This window comes from Trichomonas vaginalis, chromosome II (genome assembly GCF_026262505.1).
Source record: "Trichomonas vaginalis G3 chromosome II, whole genome shotgun sequence".
Lineage (NCBI taxonomy): Eukaryota > Parabasalia > Trichomonadida > Trichomonadidae > Trichomonas > Trichomonas vaginalis.
This window is the reverse complement of record NC_067204.1, coordinates 14165455-14184857: the sequence shown is the minus strand read 5'-3', so window position 1 is coordinate 14184857 and position 19403 is coordinate 14165455. Positions and strand designations below refer to the sequence as shown.

General features: G+C 32.8%; 7 protein-coding genes across 7 annotated transcripts, besides 1 other annotated feature; 3 read left to right on the top strand and 4 right to left on the bottom strand.

Moving 5' to 3' along the window:
• Positions 1–162: 162 nt before the first annotated feature.
• Positions 163–2239, bottom strand: TVAGG3_0542710 (uncharacterized protein; the record flags this gene model as incomplete). The annotated part of the gene is made up of 1 exon (XM_001300938.1): positions 401–2239. One exon carries the CDS (start codon positions 2237–2239, stop codon positions 401–403), a length of 1839 nt encoding a protein of 612 aa, XP_001300939.1.
• A 963-nt stretch (positions 2240–3202) lies between these two features.
• On the bottom strand, positions 3203–3575 carry TVAGG3_0542700 (C2 domain-containing protein; the record flags this gene model as incomplete). Its single annotated transcript, XM_051237950.1, has 1 exon — positions 3208–3489. The coding sequence occupies one exon, from the start codon at positions 3487–3489 to the stop codon at positions 3208–3210; it is 282 nt and encodes a 93-aa protein (XP_051095774.1).
• A 1608-nt stretch (positions 3576–5183) lies between these two features.
• On the top strand, positions 5184–5465 carry TVAGG3_0542690 (trichohyalin-plectin-homology domain family; the record flags this gene model as incomplete). Its single annotated transcript, XM_001300939.1, has 1 exon — positions 5184–5465. One exon carries the CDS (start codon positions 5184–5186, stop codon positions 5463–5465), a length of 282 nt encoding a protein of 93 aa, XP_001300940.1.
• A 45-nt stretch (positions 5466–5510) lies between these two features.
• TVAGG3_0542680 (protein ubiquitination) lies at positions 5511–7319 on the bottom strand (the record flags this gene model as incomplete). Its single annotated transcript, XM_001300940.1, has 1 exon — positions 6870–7319. The coding sequence occupies one exon, from the start codon at positions 7317–7319 to the stop codon at positions 6870–6872; it is 450 nt and encodes a 149-aa protein (XP_001300941.1).
• A 1488-nt stretch (positions 7320–8807) lies between these two features.
• On the top strand, positions 8808–9475 carry TVAGG3_0542670 (phage tail repeat-like family; the record flags this gene model as incomplete). Its single annotated transcript, XM_051237949.1, has 1 exon — positions 8808–9475. A coding segment is annotated over one exon (668 nt), but the record flags the coding sequence as incomplete, so codon positions are not given.
• Positions 9476–11950: 2475 nt separating this feature from the next.
• Positions 11951–19403: part of a mobile genetic element that runs on past the window's edge.
• TVAGG3_0542660 (uncharacterized protein) lies at positions 16867–17193 on the bottom strand (the record flags this gene model as incomplete). The annotated part of the gene is made up of 1 exon (XM_051237948.1): positions 16867–17193. The coding sequence occupies one exon, from the start codon at positions 17191–17193 to the stop codon at positions 16867–16869; it is 327 nt and encodes a 108-aa protein (XP_051095772.1).
• Positions 17712–18008, top strand: TVAGG3_0542650 (uncharacterized protein; the record flags this gene model as incomplete). Its single annotated transcript, XM_051237947.1, has 1 exon — positions 17712–18008. One exon carries the CDS (start codon positions 17712–17714, stop codon positions 18006–18008), a length of 297 nt encoding a protein of 98 aa, XP_051095771.1.

Below are 19403 nucleotides of genomic sequence, written 5' to 3'. Positions count from 1 at the left end.
ATTTTCTGTGAAATTTCTGATTTTTGTGCATTTCCACTAAGATTTGATGAAGAAATGAATGAAATTCTAGATGTAACACAATGATATTAAAGCATCCTCTAATTGTGTTTATTATTTCTTACCAATAGCATCTTAAATTGAAAAAATAGTTCTAACAATATATTTTAAAAAAGGTATGATTGTTCTGAAATTAAAATATGTTGTACAATAATATTGCGAACTTTGATTAAGTGTGAATGATATATGATATCATAAGGATTAAATTTTATCGAATAATATAGGAATCTGGATAACGATTCGCTCTGTGAATGAAGTGACTTAATAATAGAAATTTTGTGAAAATAAATAACATTTATTTTTATTATTAAAACAAATAAATAATAATACAACAATCTAATAATTACTTGCGCCCATTCTTATTTTTCTTCAGTTTTGCCAAACAGCTATCCCAGCATTCGACAATTTCCTGATCGCAGTAGATGAAAACTTCAGTAAGCAGGTCAAACTTAAAGTTCTGCAATACGCAGTTTCCATCGTAAAGAACTGCCTTCAGAGCTTTGACAAGTTTGACATATTCGTCGATAAATTTTCTTTCTGGTTGCGGATCTGGATTCATGTATGTATGTATGAATTCTGAGTCGATTTCAAGTATCTGTAGCGTGTTGTTATCTTTCAGAGAGTTCACAATTTTGAGAACATCTATCGGCGTGATCGTACCTGAAATTTTGAGGGTCTGAAGTGACATATTTTGTTTTAAGAAATTTGCGAGGTCGTTGTAGAACTGGTGATCGTTGAGCTCGTTGTTATCGTTCTGTATGTGGTAATGGTATTCTAGAACTCTGGGGCATCTGTCTGGGTTTTCGTTGAAGAATTTGAATAATCTTCCTGTTCCGTGTTCGTTTATGTGATTTTTGGCGAGATTCAGTTCGTTTATTCTCTGGTTATGGAGGAAGGAGATTATGGAGTCAACACTTTCATTTCCTAAAGCATTATCTGATGCATCGAGAGATGTAAGGTTTCTTCCGTCTAATTCTTTCATGACTCTGATAAAGATGCTGTCGGAGATGTTCTTGGATGAAAGATTTATCTTGGAAAGGCGGTCATCCCTGTAAAGCGCGCAAACTGCAATTCTTCCGAAATATGTGGCATTTGTGTCATCTAATTTGCCGCACCATTTGATAAGATCAACAGGAGAGTCAACAGAAAAGGCTGGGAAGTTAAGAACCCAACAATCGTGAGTTCGGCCGAAATCATGCACAGAAATCTTAATACTTTTGCTTATATTCTCTCCAGAAAGACTCTGTTCGAGAGCATGTATCTGTTCGAGTTCTAAATAGCCTATTCTTACATCTTCGAGATAATCGCTGCTAATTAAGGCTGTAGTGAATGCTTCGAAGTTAAGATGCTTAAAGAATATCGTATCATTGACTTGTGGCCATGAAATCGGTAAAACTTGGTAATTAAAACCGTCCATGATTAAAGTTTTTAGATGTGTACGACTTAGGCTCTCAATAAATGGTAAAACTGACTGTTCGTTGACTTTGCATCCTGAAATTGCAAGATGCGTGATGCTTGTGTTAGATACAAGAACTTTCGAAAGAAACGTCAAATCTACTGCATTATATGAGATATCCAAAGCAGTCAAGCTAGGATATGTCATTGCCTTTTCAAGGAAGCTAGTCATTCCGCCCATCCATATCATATTATCTGCAATTTCGATTGAAGTTAGTGAAGAAGCATCCAAAGCTTCTCCAAGTAATCTCACGCCATTTTCATATATTGAATTTGACTCCATGCGTAAATGATGTAAGTTTTTTGTTTCACTTAAGCATTTAACTACGTATTCGAAACCTTCTGATGAGATATCGCAGCCAACTAAGCTAAGTATCTCAAGTGGAGACGAAAACTTAAAAGAATTTGCTAGTAGCATAAGTGATTCTGGTTTGATGACGTTATCATCTGCATATAATTCAATTAAAGGACTTGCTCCAATTACTTTAAAAATAGCAGAGCACGCTTCAATAGTCATTCTAGTGTCGACTAAGGAGAGAGAAACTAAGCAGCAACCAGGAGCTGTCAAGAAATTTGCCAAAAATTGAGCAACTTCGGGTGTTACTTGGTTTGTTGTGAGGTCAAGGCGGGTGACATCAGCGTGTAGATACTCCTTAAGCTCTTTAAGAAGTTGTCCGCCAGAAAATCGCTTCCCTGATAAATCTAGGCATTTCTCGCCTTCCTCCATTTTTTAATAAATTTAGGGGGTATCACTTCCGATAATCTTATGACATGTGATTTGAAAAATATTTTTGAATAAAAAAAAAAGTCATTATGGAGTTTCATCACAGAGCTTATTTCTCTTTGAATGTTAATCAAATCAAAGTTCTGTTATCGGTCCTTAAGGATGAAATGGTGTTTCCTATATTTGTCATATTCTAAATGTGAATACGACCTTGCTAATAATTTGGGAAACACGATTTCCCCTTAGTATTTGATGAATATTCAAAGAGAGATAAGCTCTGCGATGAAACTCCATAGTGATTTTTTTTATGGAAGAAAATTATTTCAAATCACATGTCATACTTATAACACTTGTCTGTTGATACTCATCATAACAATGAAAGCTTTGTTAAAACATTTAATTTAAGCAGGAGAAATGTAAAACAATTCAGAGGGTCATCATGACTTTTAATTTTCCATCATGATTCTATTGGGGGTACGTACTTTACAAGAGATAATTGTAAATATAATATTGATCCTCAACTATATAGTATTATTGACGATGAAAACCTGTATTCCCAAAGTTACAAAAAGTCAGGATTTTATTATTTTTTATTAGAATATCCTGAGGTTCCTAGTTATCAAATATTCACGCAAAAAGAATTTATAACATCATCATTATCTAATGTTGGTTATAAAAAAGAATTTGGCGATGATTGGTATGCCTTTAATGGACTCGCACAATCACTTCATTATGATCAATCATATATTGATGGAACACCCGGAGATGCTAATAATCAAGGGTTTAATTTCATTGGAGCATGGAGTGGCAGTTTTAATCCAAGAATACCAACACTATTTTGCAAATATAGTTTGGATATGAACTTACTAATTTTTGCATCGCTTTTAGTATAAAATATTGATTTGATTGAAAGATTTGTAGATTTAAAAAAAAAACAGATAATTTATAATAATGAGAATATGTGTGAAAAATTATATATTCATAAACTTTCCTACTTGTTTGTTCTGAGTATTCCATAGAGGAACAGTCTGTGTCATCTCTTTGTTTCCATCTAAGAACGGAAGCATGTTGACTTCTGTTCTCGCGGCTTCTGTCAACATATCTTCTCTCTGACGACAAATAATGACAGAAGCTGATGTCCTTTCGAGGTATTCTGCAAGGAAGAAGTCATTCTTGCAAACAAAGATCATTCTTGAGTTGAAAACTCCTGATGTTATGTCAACTGGCTGAGATTCTGTGGATTGATGCTCCAAAAGCTCAACATTGAGGAATACTTTGGATGGTTTCTTTCCTATGAAGCTGTGTTCGAAAGAAAACGTCTTGAAGTAGATAATAATTGTGGATATATCATCGGTAGAGATATGCTATTTCATATATGAATTTGTGTGGAAATCTAAAACTGATTTATTGATTTCCAAATTTTCAGAATTTTATTTTTTGATTTTATAATAAAGATACTAGATGAATAATGGTAATTACTAATTTATCACTAAGACCACGGCAAAGTGATAAAGAGGCTAATGAAAATGAAATTTTGGAGTCACTTTTCGTGAATCATGGAATTGATTTTCCTCCCCGGCTAGCTTTCTTTGGTTATTATACTCTACATAACAATGAAAGCTTTGCTAGAACATTTAATTTAAGCAGGAGAAATGTAAAACAATTCAGAGGAACATCATGGCTTTTAATTTTCCATCATGATTCTATTGGGGGTACGTACTTTACAAGAGATAATTGTAAATATAATATTGATCCTCAACTATATAGTATTATTGACGATGAAAACCTGTATTCCCAAAGTTACAAAAAGTCAGGATTTTATTATTTTTTATTAGAATATCCTGAGGTTCCTAGTTATCAAATATTCACACAAAAAGAATTTATAACATCATCATTATCTAATGTTGGTTATAAAAAAGAATTTGGCGATAATTGGAAAACTTTTAAAGGACTAGCACAATCGCACCATTATGGTGAATCATATATTGATGGAACACCCGGAGATGCTAATAATCAAGGGTTTAATTTCATTGGAGCATGGAGTGGCAGTTCTAATCCAAGAATACCAGGCCCTGTTATTGATATATATCAATATTTTGTTTATAATGTGAATTTGTGGATGATGATTCCCAAAATTCCAACATTATTTTGCAAATATAGTTTGTATATTAACTTACTATTTTTTGCATTGATTTTAGCGTAAAACATTATTTCATTTGAAAAATCTGTAGATTTAAAAAACTGATAATTCATTTCTATGTGGATTACTTTCATTTATATTATTCATGGATGAAAAAAAACCTTGAAATAATTTGCCAATTATTACTTAAATGTTCGAGCACAAGCTGAGTTAAATTTAGGAATATGACTGATATTTAGATTTATATTTTGCCAATTTGAAGTTTCCAATTTGGAAAACTTCCCAAATTGAATTTTAAAGTTGGAGAAGATTTTTCTCCATAAGGATCCTTAATATTCATATACTTTCCCTCCTAAAATTTTTTTTCATATATAGATCCTTTCAAAGAAATGATATCATTTAAAAGTATTTCAAATTCTTTTTTATTATACATTGTTGCAATATGAAGAGCAGTTTATCTTTTTCATTGATATTTGCACTATTTAAAAAGAATAAATGTACAATTCTTTTCACTTTATAAAAGCTGCCACATGAAGGGGTGTTTACTCAGATTCACTTTTTTCATATATATTTGCTGTTTCTTTCTTGTTGTTAAATGGTGCTACATAAAGAGTGTTCTTCGATTTTTGTCTTTTTTATTGATATTTGCACGATTTGAAAGAAGAAGTTCGGTTGTTTCTTTGTTATATTGTGCTGAAATATGTTGAGTAGTTTCTCCCTCATTATTTTTCCCGCTTGTTAGAAGAGAAGAATATTTGCAAAGAATGCGTGAAAAAACAACAAAAAGAAGAGCGCGAGAAAGCTGAAATGGCCGAATTTCTCAGACTTCGAGAAATTGCAAAAGAGCAAGAAAGACTTCGAGAAGAAGAAGAAAAGAGACAAATGGAATCATACTTGCGAGATGTTGATGAACGATTACAACGAGCTATTGAGAAACAAAGAGTTCTCAACGAGGAACGAGAAAGAAATGCTGCACGACTTGGTCAGGACATCTTGAGAAAGAAGAAGAAACAAGAAGTTCTCAACGAAGAACAAGAGCAAGATTCAAATTGTTCAATCATTTCAAGAAAAGATTTTTGGACATTATAAATTCAATAAAAATAGATACAAATAAAGGAATAATATTAACTTTTAATAAACGAATTTTTATGAATATATATAAAGATCCAAAATGCATAACGTCAATGACACAATGCTATATTAAACATTTTGCACCGCATGAAAAATGTTCATCTTTATCGTCATTAGGAGGTGTATCTTCATCTTTATTTTCATTAGGAGGTGTATCTTCATATTTATCTTTTTCTTCAATATATGCCTCATGAGAAAGAAGAAGGTTATATATTTCTTCATAATTGTTATCTTTTGCATAATTGAGAGCTGTCTTTTCATATTTATCTTTTTCATTAATATTTGCCCCATGCGAAATAAGAAGTTCGACTGTTTCTTGATGATTATTAATTACAGCATAATGAAGAGCTGTGTAACCTGCTTCGTCTTTTTCATTTATATTTGCACCATGTGAAATAAGAAGTTCAACTGTATCTTTCTCAAAATGTTTTACTGCAAATTGAAGAGCTGTGCTTCCATAATCATCCTTTTCATTGACATTTGTGCCTTGTGAGATAAGAAGTTGAACAATTTCTATATCATTATGTTCGACTGCTGAATAAAGAGCTGTTTTACCATTTTCATCCTTTTCATTGACATTTGCGCCTTGTGAGATAAGAAGTTGAACAATTTCTATATCATTATGTTCGACTGCTGAATAAAGAGCGGTTCTACCATGATCATCCTTTTCATTGACATTTGCGCCTTGTGAAAGAATAAATTTAACGATATCTTTTCTATATCTATTAACTGCTTCAATAAGGTGTGTTCAGCCTTCTGTAACTTTTTCATTGATGTTTGCACCACGTGAAAGCAGTAATTCTACTATTTCATTACTATTTATTATCAAAGCCATATATCAGAGAGATTTAAATAGTTTGAAAGTAGAAATTTAACAACTTCTATACTATTATGTGATACTGCCATTGCTAGAACATTGATATTATAAATAGCACCAAGTGAAAAGAAATATTCGCAAAGAGAGGGAATATCAAATATTGCAGAATAACGTAAGCATTCCTTAATATTATTAAATTTATCAACATGTACTAAAAATGATTCAAGATTATTATACTCTTCAGGGTAAAATCGGTCCTATATATTGTGTTCATTCATTAAGTATGTAACAAAATCAATGTTATGTGAAATTTGCGCATATTGCATACACATATCGGTTGGTTTTTGATATTTCAAACATTCACTGATGATATCTGACTTTCCACTTAAAAATGATAATTGTAGACAAGTTTTAGTAATCTCTGAGTTAAATTTCGTTCTTAATAACTTGAAATAATCGACTGCTCCGTGATAACAACTTAATTCAAGTAATGAATATTAATCGTGATACCATGGATATAAATCACTTTCAATATCAAATCCATCTCATTCAGTGAAGTAGATGAATCGTTCTTTGTCATCATACATAATTGACCTGTAAATTGTATCGTTTGAATCAATATCGGTATTTTTTAAATACCTTGTTCTGAAATCAACAGTAGTGCTCAATTCAATTCCATATTCTTTATAAAACAGGTAGTTAGAAATGATTGGAATATGACTGACTTCCGTTATATGATATTCATCAGAGATGAGTTTCGCAAGTTTCAAGTATGACTTTGCATACCGGTTATTATATGGGATGATATTTAAAATATCTCTCATAACATTTCGTGGATGATGTTTATTTGAATCAATCAAAGTTGTTTTGATCATTTTGTAAATTGTAAGTATTTCGTCTTCTTTTTCTGCTTTCAACTGATATAGAGCAGTATATGAATCAATATAATATTGATAAATATTTCTCAATTCACTATAAGTCTTTCGAACAGTCATTTGATATGACAAAAAAAAACTAGTGTTAATAGCTTATAAAAATTAATATATATGGCAGAATACCAGATTCTTTATTTAAGTATATAAAAAGTTTTACATGCACAAAAAATCTGACATGGTGAGGGCATCCTTAACTTTTCAATAGACTCAAAATTTCTTTTTAAAAGCACCATATAATATTATGTGGTGTTTATTCGTGAATAATGCTAACATTACTATATCTTTTTTTCAATATAGAATAATGTTATTTTTTTTTAAACATTTGTAGCACCATGTTCAATTAAGAATTTGATAATATTTGTTGCTTTAATTTTGACAGCAATATCAAGAGGGAATTCATTAATATCGAAAGAATGCAATAAAGCAATGATAAATATGAAAAGAAAGAGAATTTCATAAAGCAATGATAAATATGAAAAGAGAGAGGATTTCATAAAACAATGATAAATATGGTGAGAAAGAGAATGAAATAAAACAATAATAAATATGAAAAGAAATAGAATTATAAAAAGCATTGATAAATATGAAAAGAAAAATAATCTGATAAAACATTGATAAATATGAAAAGAAAGAGGATTTCATAAAACAATGATAAATATGAAAAGAAAGAGAATGTAATAAAACAATGATAAATATGAAAAGAATGAGGATTTCATAAAACAATGATAAATATGAAAAGAAAGAGAATGCCATAAAACATTGATAAATATGAAAAGAAAGATAATGATCTAAAACATTGATAAATATGAAAAGAAAAATAATCTGATATAACAATGATAAATATGAAAAGAAAGAGAATGTTAAAAAACAATGATAAATATTGAAAGAAAGAGAATAAGTTTCATGTTAACATCTGCGCCATGCTCAACTAGGAATTGGACAATTTCTATGGAATTCGCATTGATAGCAATGCTAAGAGGGCATTCATTAATATCGAAATAATATCATAAAACAATGATAAATATGACGAGAAAGAGAATGTAATAAAACAATGATAAATATGAAAAGAAAAAGAACAGGAAAAAACAATAATAAATATGAAAAGAAAGAGAATGCAATAAAATATTGATAAACATGAAAAGAAAGAGAATGTAATAAAATAATGATGAATATGAAATGCAAGAAAATTATATAAAACAATGATAAATATGAAAAGAAAGAGAACAGGATAAAACAATAATAAATGTAAAAAAAAAAAAAAAAAAAAAAAAAAAAAAGGTAGTGGGGCTTCCAGGCACTTCGTGCCTTCTAGCCCTGAAGATGTTTTGTCAAGACTTCTTCGTAAATGTTTTGTCAAGACTTCTTCGTAAATGTTTTGTCAAGACTTCTTCGTAAAATCAGACAAAAATATATTTTAGGGTAGAAGGTTAGATATAACCTCTTTTCTAACCTCTTTTCTACCCTCTTGAATTTGTCAAGATTTCTTCGTAAATGTTTTGTCACTTTTCTGTCACTTTTCAGGAAAAAAACATTTTTATTGTATATAAAATGAATTTTACAAAACCACCGTTACCCTTCTTTGGAAATAAGAGTAGATGTAAAGATATTCTATTGAGAGAACTTAAGAAACTACCGAATGGTCTAACATTTGTAGATTTGTTCGGTGGAAGTTTCTATATATCCCATCTGTGCCATACTGTATTTCCTGACTCAAAGATTATATGCAATGACTTCGACAACTATATGAACCGTCTCAAACATATACCAGACACAAACAAAATATTGAGTGAGTTGAAAGAAAAGATACCTATAGGTAAGATGGAACGTATACCATTAGATAAGAAAGATATTGTCAGAGAGGTTTTGAAAAAAGCAGAATATATAGACTGGGATAGTATATCTGCTAGACTATTATATAGTGGTGCTATAAGAGTTCATGACATTGAAACACTTATGTCAAAAGTTTTATATCTTAACTATACAAATGTTTTCAAAGAGGACATAGAAAAATATATTGAGGGTATAGAGTTTGTGAGATGTCATTGGACAGAGTTGTATGAAAAATATAAAGACAAGGAAAATGTTTTCTTTATAGTGGACCCGCCGTTCTATAACACATGGGATTTTCAATACCAAGTAGACTGGACTTTGAGAGACTCTTTAGAAACTTTAGACGTTTTACATAACCATCCATGCTTTTACTTTACATCCGATAAAAGTGGTTTGGAAAGTGTCATGAGATGGTTAGAGGACATACATGACTATGAGTTTATATATGACAAGATAGAATATGAGAGAGGTCCCATAAACTGGAGAAAGTGTCATAACAAAGAAATTTTATTGGTAACTAAATGTGGTTTGAAATAGGACTACTTGTTTTAGGTTTTTTCCATTGTGTCATTTATTTATTTGACGTGGCAGAAAAGTACAGAGAATATGAAGATGAACCAATGCCTGCAAATGTTCAGTATATGTACTCGTAAGAGATATTTTTATCTAATATTAAATGGACGCACAGAACTTAGCGAATGCACAGCAACCTGGACAACCAAACCCAGAGAATATTCCAAATGAAGTTAGAATACAAACTGCAATGGCAAACTATGGTCAAGTGCCAACAGATGTACAAATGCAAACTGCCATGTCAAATGACGCTGCGTTAGGTTTGCCACCATGGTATGCAAATATGAGATGGAAAGAGTTTTATACAAACCCTGAAGGGGATATAAACAACTCTATGCAGATGACGCGAACACAGGAGTTGACCCAGAGTATGTTTTCTACCAGAGGAGAAACAGAATGTATGAGCTCCAGTTAAAGAATGCTATGGAACTCAACAGGAAACGTAAGAGACTAGGCGGACATTAGATTTTTACATATAGTAAAATGGGTTTCTTCAGTAGTATTGGAAACTTCTTTCGAAATGTTGGAAGAGGTATATGGAATGGAATAAAAACCGTAGGAAGAGGAATTTGGAACGGAGTCAAAAATATTGGTAAAAGGGTAGGTCAGTTTGTTGGTATTATACCTAAAGACCCTGAACCAGAAGAACAAGCTCCTGTTATACAACAGCCTGAACCTGCACCACAGTCTAGTTGGCAACCAAATCCAACACCTCAACCGTATTAAAAAATTATAATTTTTACCGTTCGATAGTAGTTGTATATGAAACTAGTTCTAAGTAAAACGCATGGTATAATGGAACTATTCTGTTGAAGAGGGTATATGGATGGCGTAAAACGTAGGAAGAGAATTTGGAACGGAGTAAAAAATATTGGTAAAAGGTAGGTCAGTTTGTGGTATTATACCTAAAAACCCTGAACCAGAAGAACAAGCTCTGTTACAACAGCCTGAACCTGCACCACAGTCTATTTGGCAACCAAATCCAACACCTCAACCGTATTAAAAAATTATATTTTACCGTTCGATAGTAGTTGTATATGAAACTAAGTTCTAAGTAAAACGCATGGTATAATGGAATTATTCTTTTTCTTCCATCTGTGTAAACCATACTTGAAAGTCTGAAATACTTCCACTCGGCGGTTCATATAGCTTTGTAGGTTTTTCGTAAAAGTCATTTGCCAAGCATAAAAAGAGTTTTTGAGCCCAGAAAATGAAGCATGAACAATAATAGCACTGGTCGAAAACATCTTTAAATAAATATGGTTCATCTCTTGCATATCGACTGTAAATATTTGCTAAGGAGAGTTTGACTTTCTGATTTAACATTCTTTGCAAATAATACCATGACATTGCAGTGAATTCTGTATATATTTTGTTCGTCTTTCTTTGGATTGTTTTCGTAGATTTGAAATGACACTTGTGAATTTTGTTTGTCATATACAATTCTCACATAAAGTGTGCTCTCGGTATTTGCATATTCATCAGCATATTTTGCATAACATGAATTTATTTTTATCTTCTATATTTTTTAACGCAGTCTGTAGAAGATGAAGGTCAACTTGTATTAGCTCAATTTCTTCCCACATTTTTCGTTTCCCTTCAGATATATAATCTATATGAAACTTACAATAAATGGAAAACTTTTATCTTCTACAGACACAAATTTATTCTACGAAAAGCCAATAGCTTTTGTGACAGATGGGTCTCTTAGCCATCTTAATGGGTATCAAAACGATAGCCTTCATGCTTTACGGTCTCTGTCTCAAACTTTTGACCGACATTAGTAAAAAGTTCATTAATGGTTTAGTTGTAGCATCTTTGAATTTTCTTTTTTTATTGGAAGCATATTTTATCTAGAATAAAAATGTCAAATGAAACAGCGTCTATGAGAGAAATACACACAACCGACAACTCATTATGCAAGCTTAAATAAGAACACAACAAACTTTTCAACTATTCTAAGATATCTGAGTCATTGAAAGAAGGAAACTTAAAACTGACATTAAACCCAATGACAGAGAGTTTCTGTTTCAAGACAATAAGAACCATACTTTCTTGTAATAATCCAACAAAAGGAACTTTAAACGAGAAACTATAAATGAACTTCTTTTGAAAGCAGATGTTGACAAAAGCTGACAAAGAATATGTAGAAGATGCAATAGAAAGAAAGAAGAAGAGTAAACAATGTATGCAACAAAAGAACATACTCATCCTGAACTAGCAGACAAAACATATGTTGACAATAAATGTCAAGTGAAGTGACAGAGCTGAAAACAGAATATTCTAAAAAGACTCATACACATTCTATATCTGAAATAACAGACTTAAACGTTAGCCTTGAAATAAGGTAGATAAGGGAATTATGGCTAGTGTGTTAGTGAAGAAGGCGGATAAGGAATATGTGGATGAAAGATAACGAATGAAAGAAAGGGTTGACTGGTATGAATGGACATCGAAGACTTTTAAAGTTAAAGCCGATACAGGTGGGTTTCAGGATGTTTAGACCTTAAAGCAGATAAACTTATGTTAACGATGAGTTAGAGAAGAAGCAGACAGAATACACATACAAGTTTTACAAACTGTTGCTATAGAAAGTATTGAAGGAACGGTTGAAGAAACTGGTGGGGATGCATATATTGTAACCTCCTAACTTTCCACAAGGTTTAACATCGGAATGAAGACATAACGACGATGAGAAACATTAGATGTAAAGATGTTTTGTAATGAAGGATGAAATAATATTAAATTCACTGCTCAAGATTTTATATGACAAGAAAGAGACAAAACAGAGCTTCAAATATTAAAGACAGAAATACTTCAAACATTATATCCTATATGGCTCTATTTATACGTCAATGAACTCTACCAGACCAGAAACAGTTCGGTTTTGGAACTTGGACTCAAATAGTCGACAGGTTTTTGTATTGTGCAAACTCTTCAAAGGAAACAGGTGGAAGTAAAACGATTTCAGGTGAAAATTAACCTGCGCACAGTACTACATAATTTAAGTACATCTAAGCAGGTTTGGCATAAACATAATTTTGGGATTGGTCAGCAATGACAAAAGGTAAGGATATGATGTTAAAGCAACGTTAAGTTTGCTATAATTGTTTCTGGGGTACACACTCAGGGAGATGGAACCATACACATCGCGTTTCAGGATATACGCAAACAACGGGACAAAGTAAAGACTACATGCCACCTTACATGACAGTTTACGCATGGTATAGAAATGCTTAGTCGTCATTTTCAACTTCTTTAGCATATTCGTCAGGAGTTGTCTTATATTTGTTAGGAACTGTCTTTGAAAGTATACCACCTTGAACCTTGCAAGTTTGAAACGAGGTCTGACAATAGTAGTTTTATCTTCTGCTTGCAGTGTGTACATTTTGCCATGTTTGCCTAAACTTCATAATATTCTCTTGTATACTTTTCTCTATTTTTACGAACACGAATGTGAGTACTGTCGGGTTCCCATTGTTGTCATAGTCAATAGTATTTTTCATATGGGTCGCGTTTAGGTATTTCTATTTTTACTTTGTCACCTTTCTAAGTTTGAAGCCGGCATTCTTTCTTGTTTGTCTCTTTTGACTAAATTATTAAAATTATAGTCTTTCTCTAAGTCAGGTTGTTTTTTCATTTCTTCGGGGGAGTGGTTTCCCAACTTTTTGTTTACGGCTATTGTAAATATTTAAAACTTGTCTCATCTTTGCCATGGAGAAGTGTCTATATTTGTCGTCATATGACATTTCATTTGCTTCACACCTTGTGGTTGGTTTAGTCTCTTAATTTTTATACAAACGTCAATGACACCAAGAGCAGAATGGTTTTGGTCGACAATGATATATGGTTTCATTTTTTGAACGCAGATAGTTTTTTAACATCATCTGATTTGAAAGAACTTTCACAGTCAGATGTCAGTTTTGTTGGATGGTATTTGTCAACGAATTATGTCAAAGCAGTTTTCACATCTAAAATATTTTTGGACCATAATGGTATGGCTTCACAGTATCTTGTGTTTTGACCGACAATATTGCCAGTATGGGGTCCTCTTCTCTATACCTCGAATGTTTTCCAAGATATCCATAAACCAAGCATTTGGTGTTGAACTAAAGATTTTTATCATGAGTGCTTTCTTTGTGCTTTAGAAACATAGGGGTCCTTGTTGGATTCGTCATTTTTTACCCTAAGAAATGGGTTTATTTGCGCATTAGCAGGAGTTGCATCCAGATTTTTGCCCGCAGTGGGAACAATAGCCAGAGGTGTATTTGGAGTGGAAGGAAGATTTTGAGTACATTAGGTATACTTAAAGAGAAGCACAACCTATTATACAAACTGTAACAGAAGGTTGGGATGTAGCACGAGATGCAAAATCTTATTCCAATTCCTGAAACAAGAGGAAAAGTTCAAGGATGGATGGACAATGTAGGAAGACAAGCAGGAAACTATTATAACAAAGCAAATGATACAATAACCAAGCAGGACACTATATGGACCAAGGTGAAAGATTCTTTAACAGAGGATATAACCATGCACAACAATGGGTAAACAATAACCAACCGCAACCACCTCAAACTTGGGGAATGTAATTTTTACTGAGATGAAATGAACAATACAGCATTGAGACAAATGGGTTCAAGATGAATTTGTCGACTTACGTAGTTACACAACGTGTTTGTCAAGTTCTTCTATACCTCAGGAAGTTTTAGACCGACTTAAAAAACAAACAACCAGTTGAAAACAAACAAACTAAAATTTTTACTGAGATGAAATGACCGAAGAAGTTGAAACGGTAGATTTGACACCACAAACAAAAAGTTCAGAACCATTGTCAAAACCTGTCAAAGAACTTACAGATGAAGAGAAAAATTCAATAATAGAAAGTGCCAGGTCTGGAATACAAACCCTAACTATAAAGTCACTTTTCATAGAAATGGAACGGCTAGTATATCTCAAAAAAGAAACAGACTCTACACAAATAAAATATTGAAGTCTGAAGGAGCTTTCGAGACAACAGATGGAAAAGTTTACTTCACTGACAAACAGTTCATTATAGAACATCTCATTGACTTAGAGTCGAAATATTCTAAACTTTACAACAAACACAAAAAGTTGAAAGGAAAACAAAAACAAATGGCATATGATATTTATGAAGATGTTGACAACACACTGTTCCTGCAGGTGAGGTAAAGTCAGAGGAACGAAAAGTGACGAAAAACCATAGAAGAAGAGAAACCAAAAACTGAAGATAAACCAAAACCAAAGTTAGTTTGAAACTAAACCAAGTCAACTTCATTAGCTGGTATGGGTTGGCGTCAAGACTTATGGCAGCAGGTGGTTATGTAAAGTAAAGAAAAAATATTTTTTTATTTTTATAAAAATGCCCCAATATAGAATGGATAGAAAATCTGCTAGAATAAAAGCAGAGTTGCAAGATATGGTTGGAGAGTTTCGAAGAATTTTAATATAGGAAGGGAAGACCCATAAAAGTCTATGACAAACTGGTGGTCTTCGCTACGAAATGGACTTTGGAAACAGCACGTGCAAATTATCCAAACAGACTAGAGAGGTTAGAAGAAGAAGTCTTATGGACATGCCTTTCGATGTTAGTGAACATTGCATGAAGTAATTTATTTTAAAAAGTGACATTTTTTATTTTATTTGAAATGTACGCTGAGTTTGTTGGAGAAGACCGTTGGGAAACTTGTTTGTTAGATGAGAAATATGAAATTCATGTTGTCAGTCATTTGAAGTCAGAAACAAAAGACAAAGAAGATTTTAAGCGAATGGGAGCGAAATGACGGATATGCTATTATGAAGATGAGTGGAAAACGCTATCTTAAACATGTTGTCATTGCAACTCATTTAACTGAATCCTAACAATTTAACCTTTTGTAGACCATATAAACCGTATAAGAAACGACATAGACTTGAAAACTTACGTTGGGTCACTCGTTCTGAAAACAATAAGAACATAGCAAATTTAGGATATTGTATTCGAATTTGTCGACGAACTAGAAGATGAACAATTGAAATTACAGACTATGGCAAGCATACGTTTGAGTTTACTACTATAGCGAAGAACAAGACTCTTTCTACTTTTATACCGGCGTAAACTATAGGAAATTACAAGTATTTTACTAAGGCGGGCTATGCTATGTAAACACTAGAATTACAGATGGAAAATACGTTCAAAATACTTCTTAACAAATTAAGAAGCTATATGGCATACCATTTAAAAAAATATATTTTTACATATATTAAATGCTTCAGGTTGAAAAACAAAGAACAAAAGTAGCAGATACAAACCGTTAGACTATATCTTTTACAAATGCTGGTAGACAATATCAGATGAAGAAATTTCATCCAATACAAGGTTTGACTATCCACTTCGTTGGCTTCAAAGTCCTTCAGATGCAAGGCCAATAGGATTTAGAAAGAGTTTTGTTTTCAAAAAGAACTAACGCATTTATGTTCGCAGTATATTTTCATGGCAGTATAAAGGTTCTGATGGTCTAATAGACAAATTTTGACGAATGAGAATTTTACCAGTTCCGTTTCAGACGAAATCTTGAGAAACTCTAAATGACTTTCAACTCAAATGAACAAATATTATTGGGATATCAAGAAAAATACGACTCTTTACTAAATGGAACATACTATCTGAAACTAGAATATGACAAATGAACTCCACCGTTTCATTTCAAAAGATTGAAATTAACCCTCCAAGAGATACAGAGTTTTTATTTGGGATAGAACATAACGTTCTGGGCACAATTTTGTGGTTACCTAAACCAGAACGAACCATTACCACAGATGGTCATTTAAATTTATACTTCACAGAAATTTGACAGTTTATAGAACGTGTTTGACCTTCAAATGATTTATGGTCATGCAAGTTTCAGTTCAAGCAACAATAGTTTTCTATGTTATTGGTAAGGACCTTTATTGACTTGCTTCTAAATTCTAACGAACCATAGTACCAGTTTTCTCTGACTTTCAAGTTTGGTTCCAACAAATGGTTGTGCAATATCTATTCATTGTATCTATGACTTTTATCTCGAATTGCTTTCATATATATACGGAAAAGTGCTGAAAAAGTATTGAAAATAATGTTTAGGGTAGAAGGTTAGATCTAAACTCTTCTTTTCTCACTCTTCTATACCCTTGAAAATTTCATGAAAACATTTATTTTTGACAACTTTCACAAAAAACATAAAAAAGTGGAGTTAAAATGAGGATGTTTACTGAATCTGGTGTGGATTGTCGCCTTGAGGTTAAGTAGAAGGCGTCCTGAGAAGTGGAAACAGTGCCTCTGAGAATTGGTATACTTCGTGGAATGGAACTCTCTCTCTGTTATGGGAAGTTGTATCCAAGGACGCTTGGCAAGGAATTGAGAGAGCTTCTTTCTTGTTGTCTTATGCCACGTAGGCTGTCCACGTCTGGTATTTGAATTGGAATTCCAGTCCGAAGTCTCGAGATTCAAAGAAGCCTTCCAGAAAATTAGTGGTGAATTGACCTTGGGCTTCATGACTCCGCCGCAGTCTGCTTAAACAAGCTCGTTATTTAAATTAAGGTAAATTGCCTCATCTACATGGCTCGCATGTTTTGCCATTGCCACTGCTTCAGAACAATACACTTGTTCACTTTTTCAGAACAATAACTTACTGCTTCAGAAAATACTTGTTATTTTTCAGAAGCAGGACTTGCAACTGCTTAGAACAATACTTGTACTTTTTTCAGAAAATACTTGTTACTGCTTCAGAACAATACTTGTACTTTTTCAGAACAATACTTGTACTTTTTTCAGCACAATTTTCCGTAAAAGCTCTCAATTTGTCGAGAAAAATTTTCTGTTTCAGAACAATACTCTGGTACTTTTATAACAGAACAATAGCTTGTACTTTTTCAGAACAAGTACTTTGACTGCTTCAGAAATACTTTGACTTTTTCAGAACATACTTGCACTGTCAGAACAATACTTGTACTTTTTCAGAACAAGGACTGTCACTGCTTCAGAACAATAGTTGTACTGTCGTTTCAAGACAAATGTCGACGTACACCAACCAGTCCCATTCCCCAAACCCGAGGAACCTAAAGCACCAAAGTATCACTCAGTCCAGCAAGTACTCGCGATTTATACCATTTCCACTACCAAGGTTACTACCCACACCCAAGGCTATCCGCGAACTACCCCCTACAGCCTATGCCTTACTTCCCAACCCTTGGATGTTCACAAGCTCACCCCCAGCAATTCAATCTCAATCTTCAATCCAAGAGAGACGCACAGAGTTTGAGGAAGGTCTGAAACGCTTACGCAAAGAGTTAATGCCAACAGCCCTTTGAGAGAAAGTTGTTCCGGAACAAAAAAATATAATTTAGGGTTAGTAAGGTTTTAAGCCATTCCTAAACCTTTCAGTTTCCTTTACAGCTGTTTATGTTTTTCTACCTCTTGAATTTGTCATGAATTATCCTTGAGGATGAAAAAATAAAGTTAGTTGTTATAAAAATTCATGGCAGGAAATTCTTGTGAGTTTTGGTTGAAAAGAAATACGGTGGAGCCAAATGTGGCGACTCAAAACAAGCTTTTAATGAGCTTACAAAGGGTGTTAATGAAATGATTTCAAAATGTAATTTAACTATACATCCTTGACTGGCGTTATGTTTGTTCCCGGACCAAAAATTATAATTTAGGGTAGACAGGTTAGTTAACCCTGTTTTTCTTAACCTCTTTTTCACCTCTTGAATTTCTCATATTTCTCTGTATATGCTTTGTCAAAGGATTTCTGCGTATATGTCGTTTGTCAAGACTCCTCTGCTATCGAGTGTAAAGGACCCAAAATATAATTTAGGGTAGAAGGTTAGTCTAACTCTTTTCTACCTCTTTTCTAACATGGTCTAAACTCTCAGAAACTCATGAAATTTAATACCAAAAATAATGTTTAGGTAGACGTGAAGATATCACTGTTTTTTACTCTTTTCTCCACCCGTAGATTTTGTAAAGACTTCTTCGTAAATGTTTTGTCAAGACTTCTTCGTATGAGTGATAAATCAGACAAAAATATATTTGGTAGAAGGTTAGATTCTAACCTCTTTTCTAACCTCTTTTCTATCTTGAATTTGGTCATGAATTTCCCGAAATAAAAAATAAAGTTAGTTTATTATTTTTTATTTTTTTTCTTTTGTAATGTAAGAACAGACAATGTCTAACAATCGGCACAACAACAATTCAAACAACTACAGCACAAACTCTTTCGTCTGACTCCAACATCTATGTTAGTAGAGTGAAAAGCTTCATTCCTTCCTTCATATACTTTTGAAAACAGAAATCCAGAAGATAAAAGCAAGAACTTGTTAACAAATCTAATTTAACTGTAGTGCGGAATAGATGAAAACTGAAAGTATCTTTTATGAAATGCACGGACTATATTGACCTTTACCCAATGGCCTGAATCAACCAACAAAAGCTCCACTATTACCTTGAATTCGACGCAAATTGAGTCAAAGCAACTGATCAGTAGAAAATAAAAGAAGTTTCATACGAAAAGGTAACACTATGAAGTTTTCTTGATTCATTGCAACCATAAGGTTATGGACAAAGATTGCGAATGGTATAATAGAACAATTCTCGGACATATTTAAATCTGAAGAATTTAAAGACCTACACGACCAACTTTGTTTTCGTTTTAGTTGTGAATGTGTTGGCAGAATAAGAGATAAAAGATAGAAGAGGGGATTGTT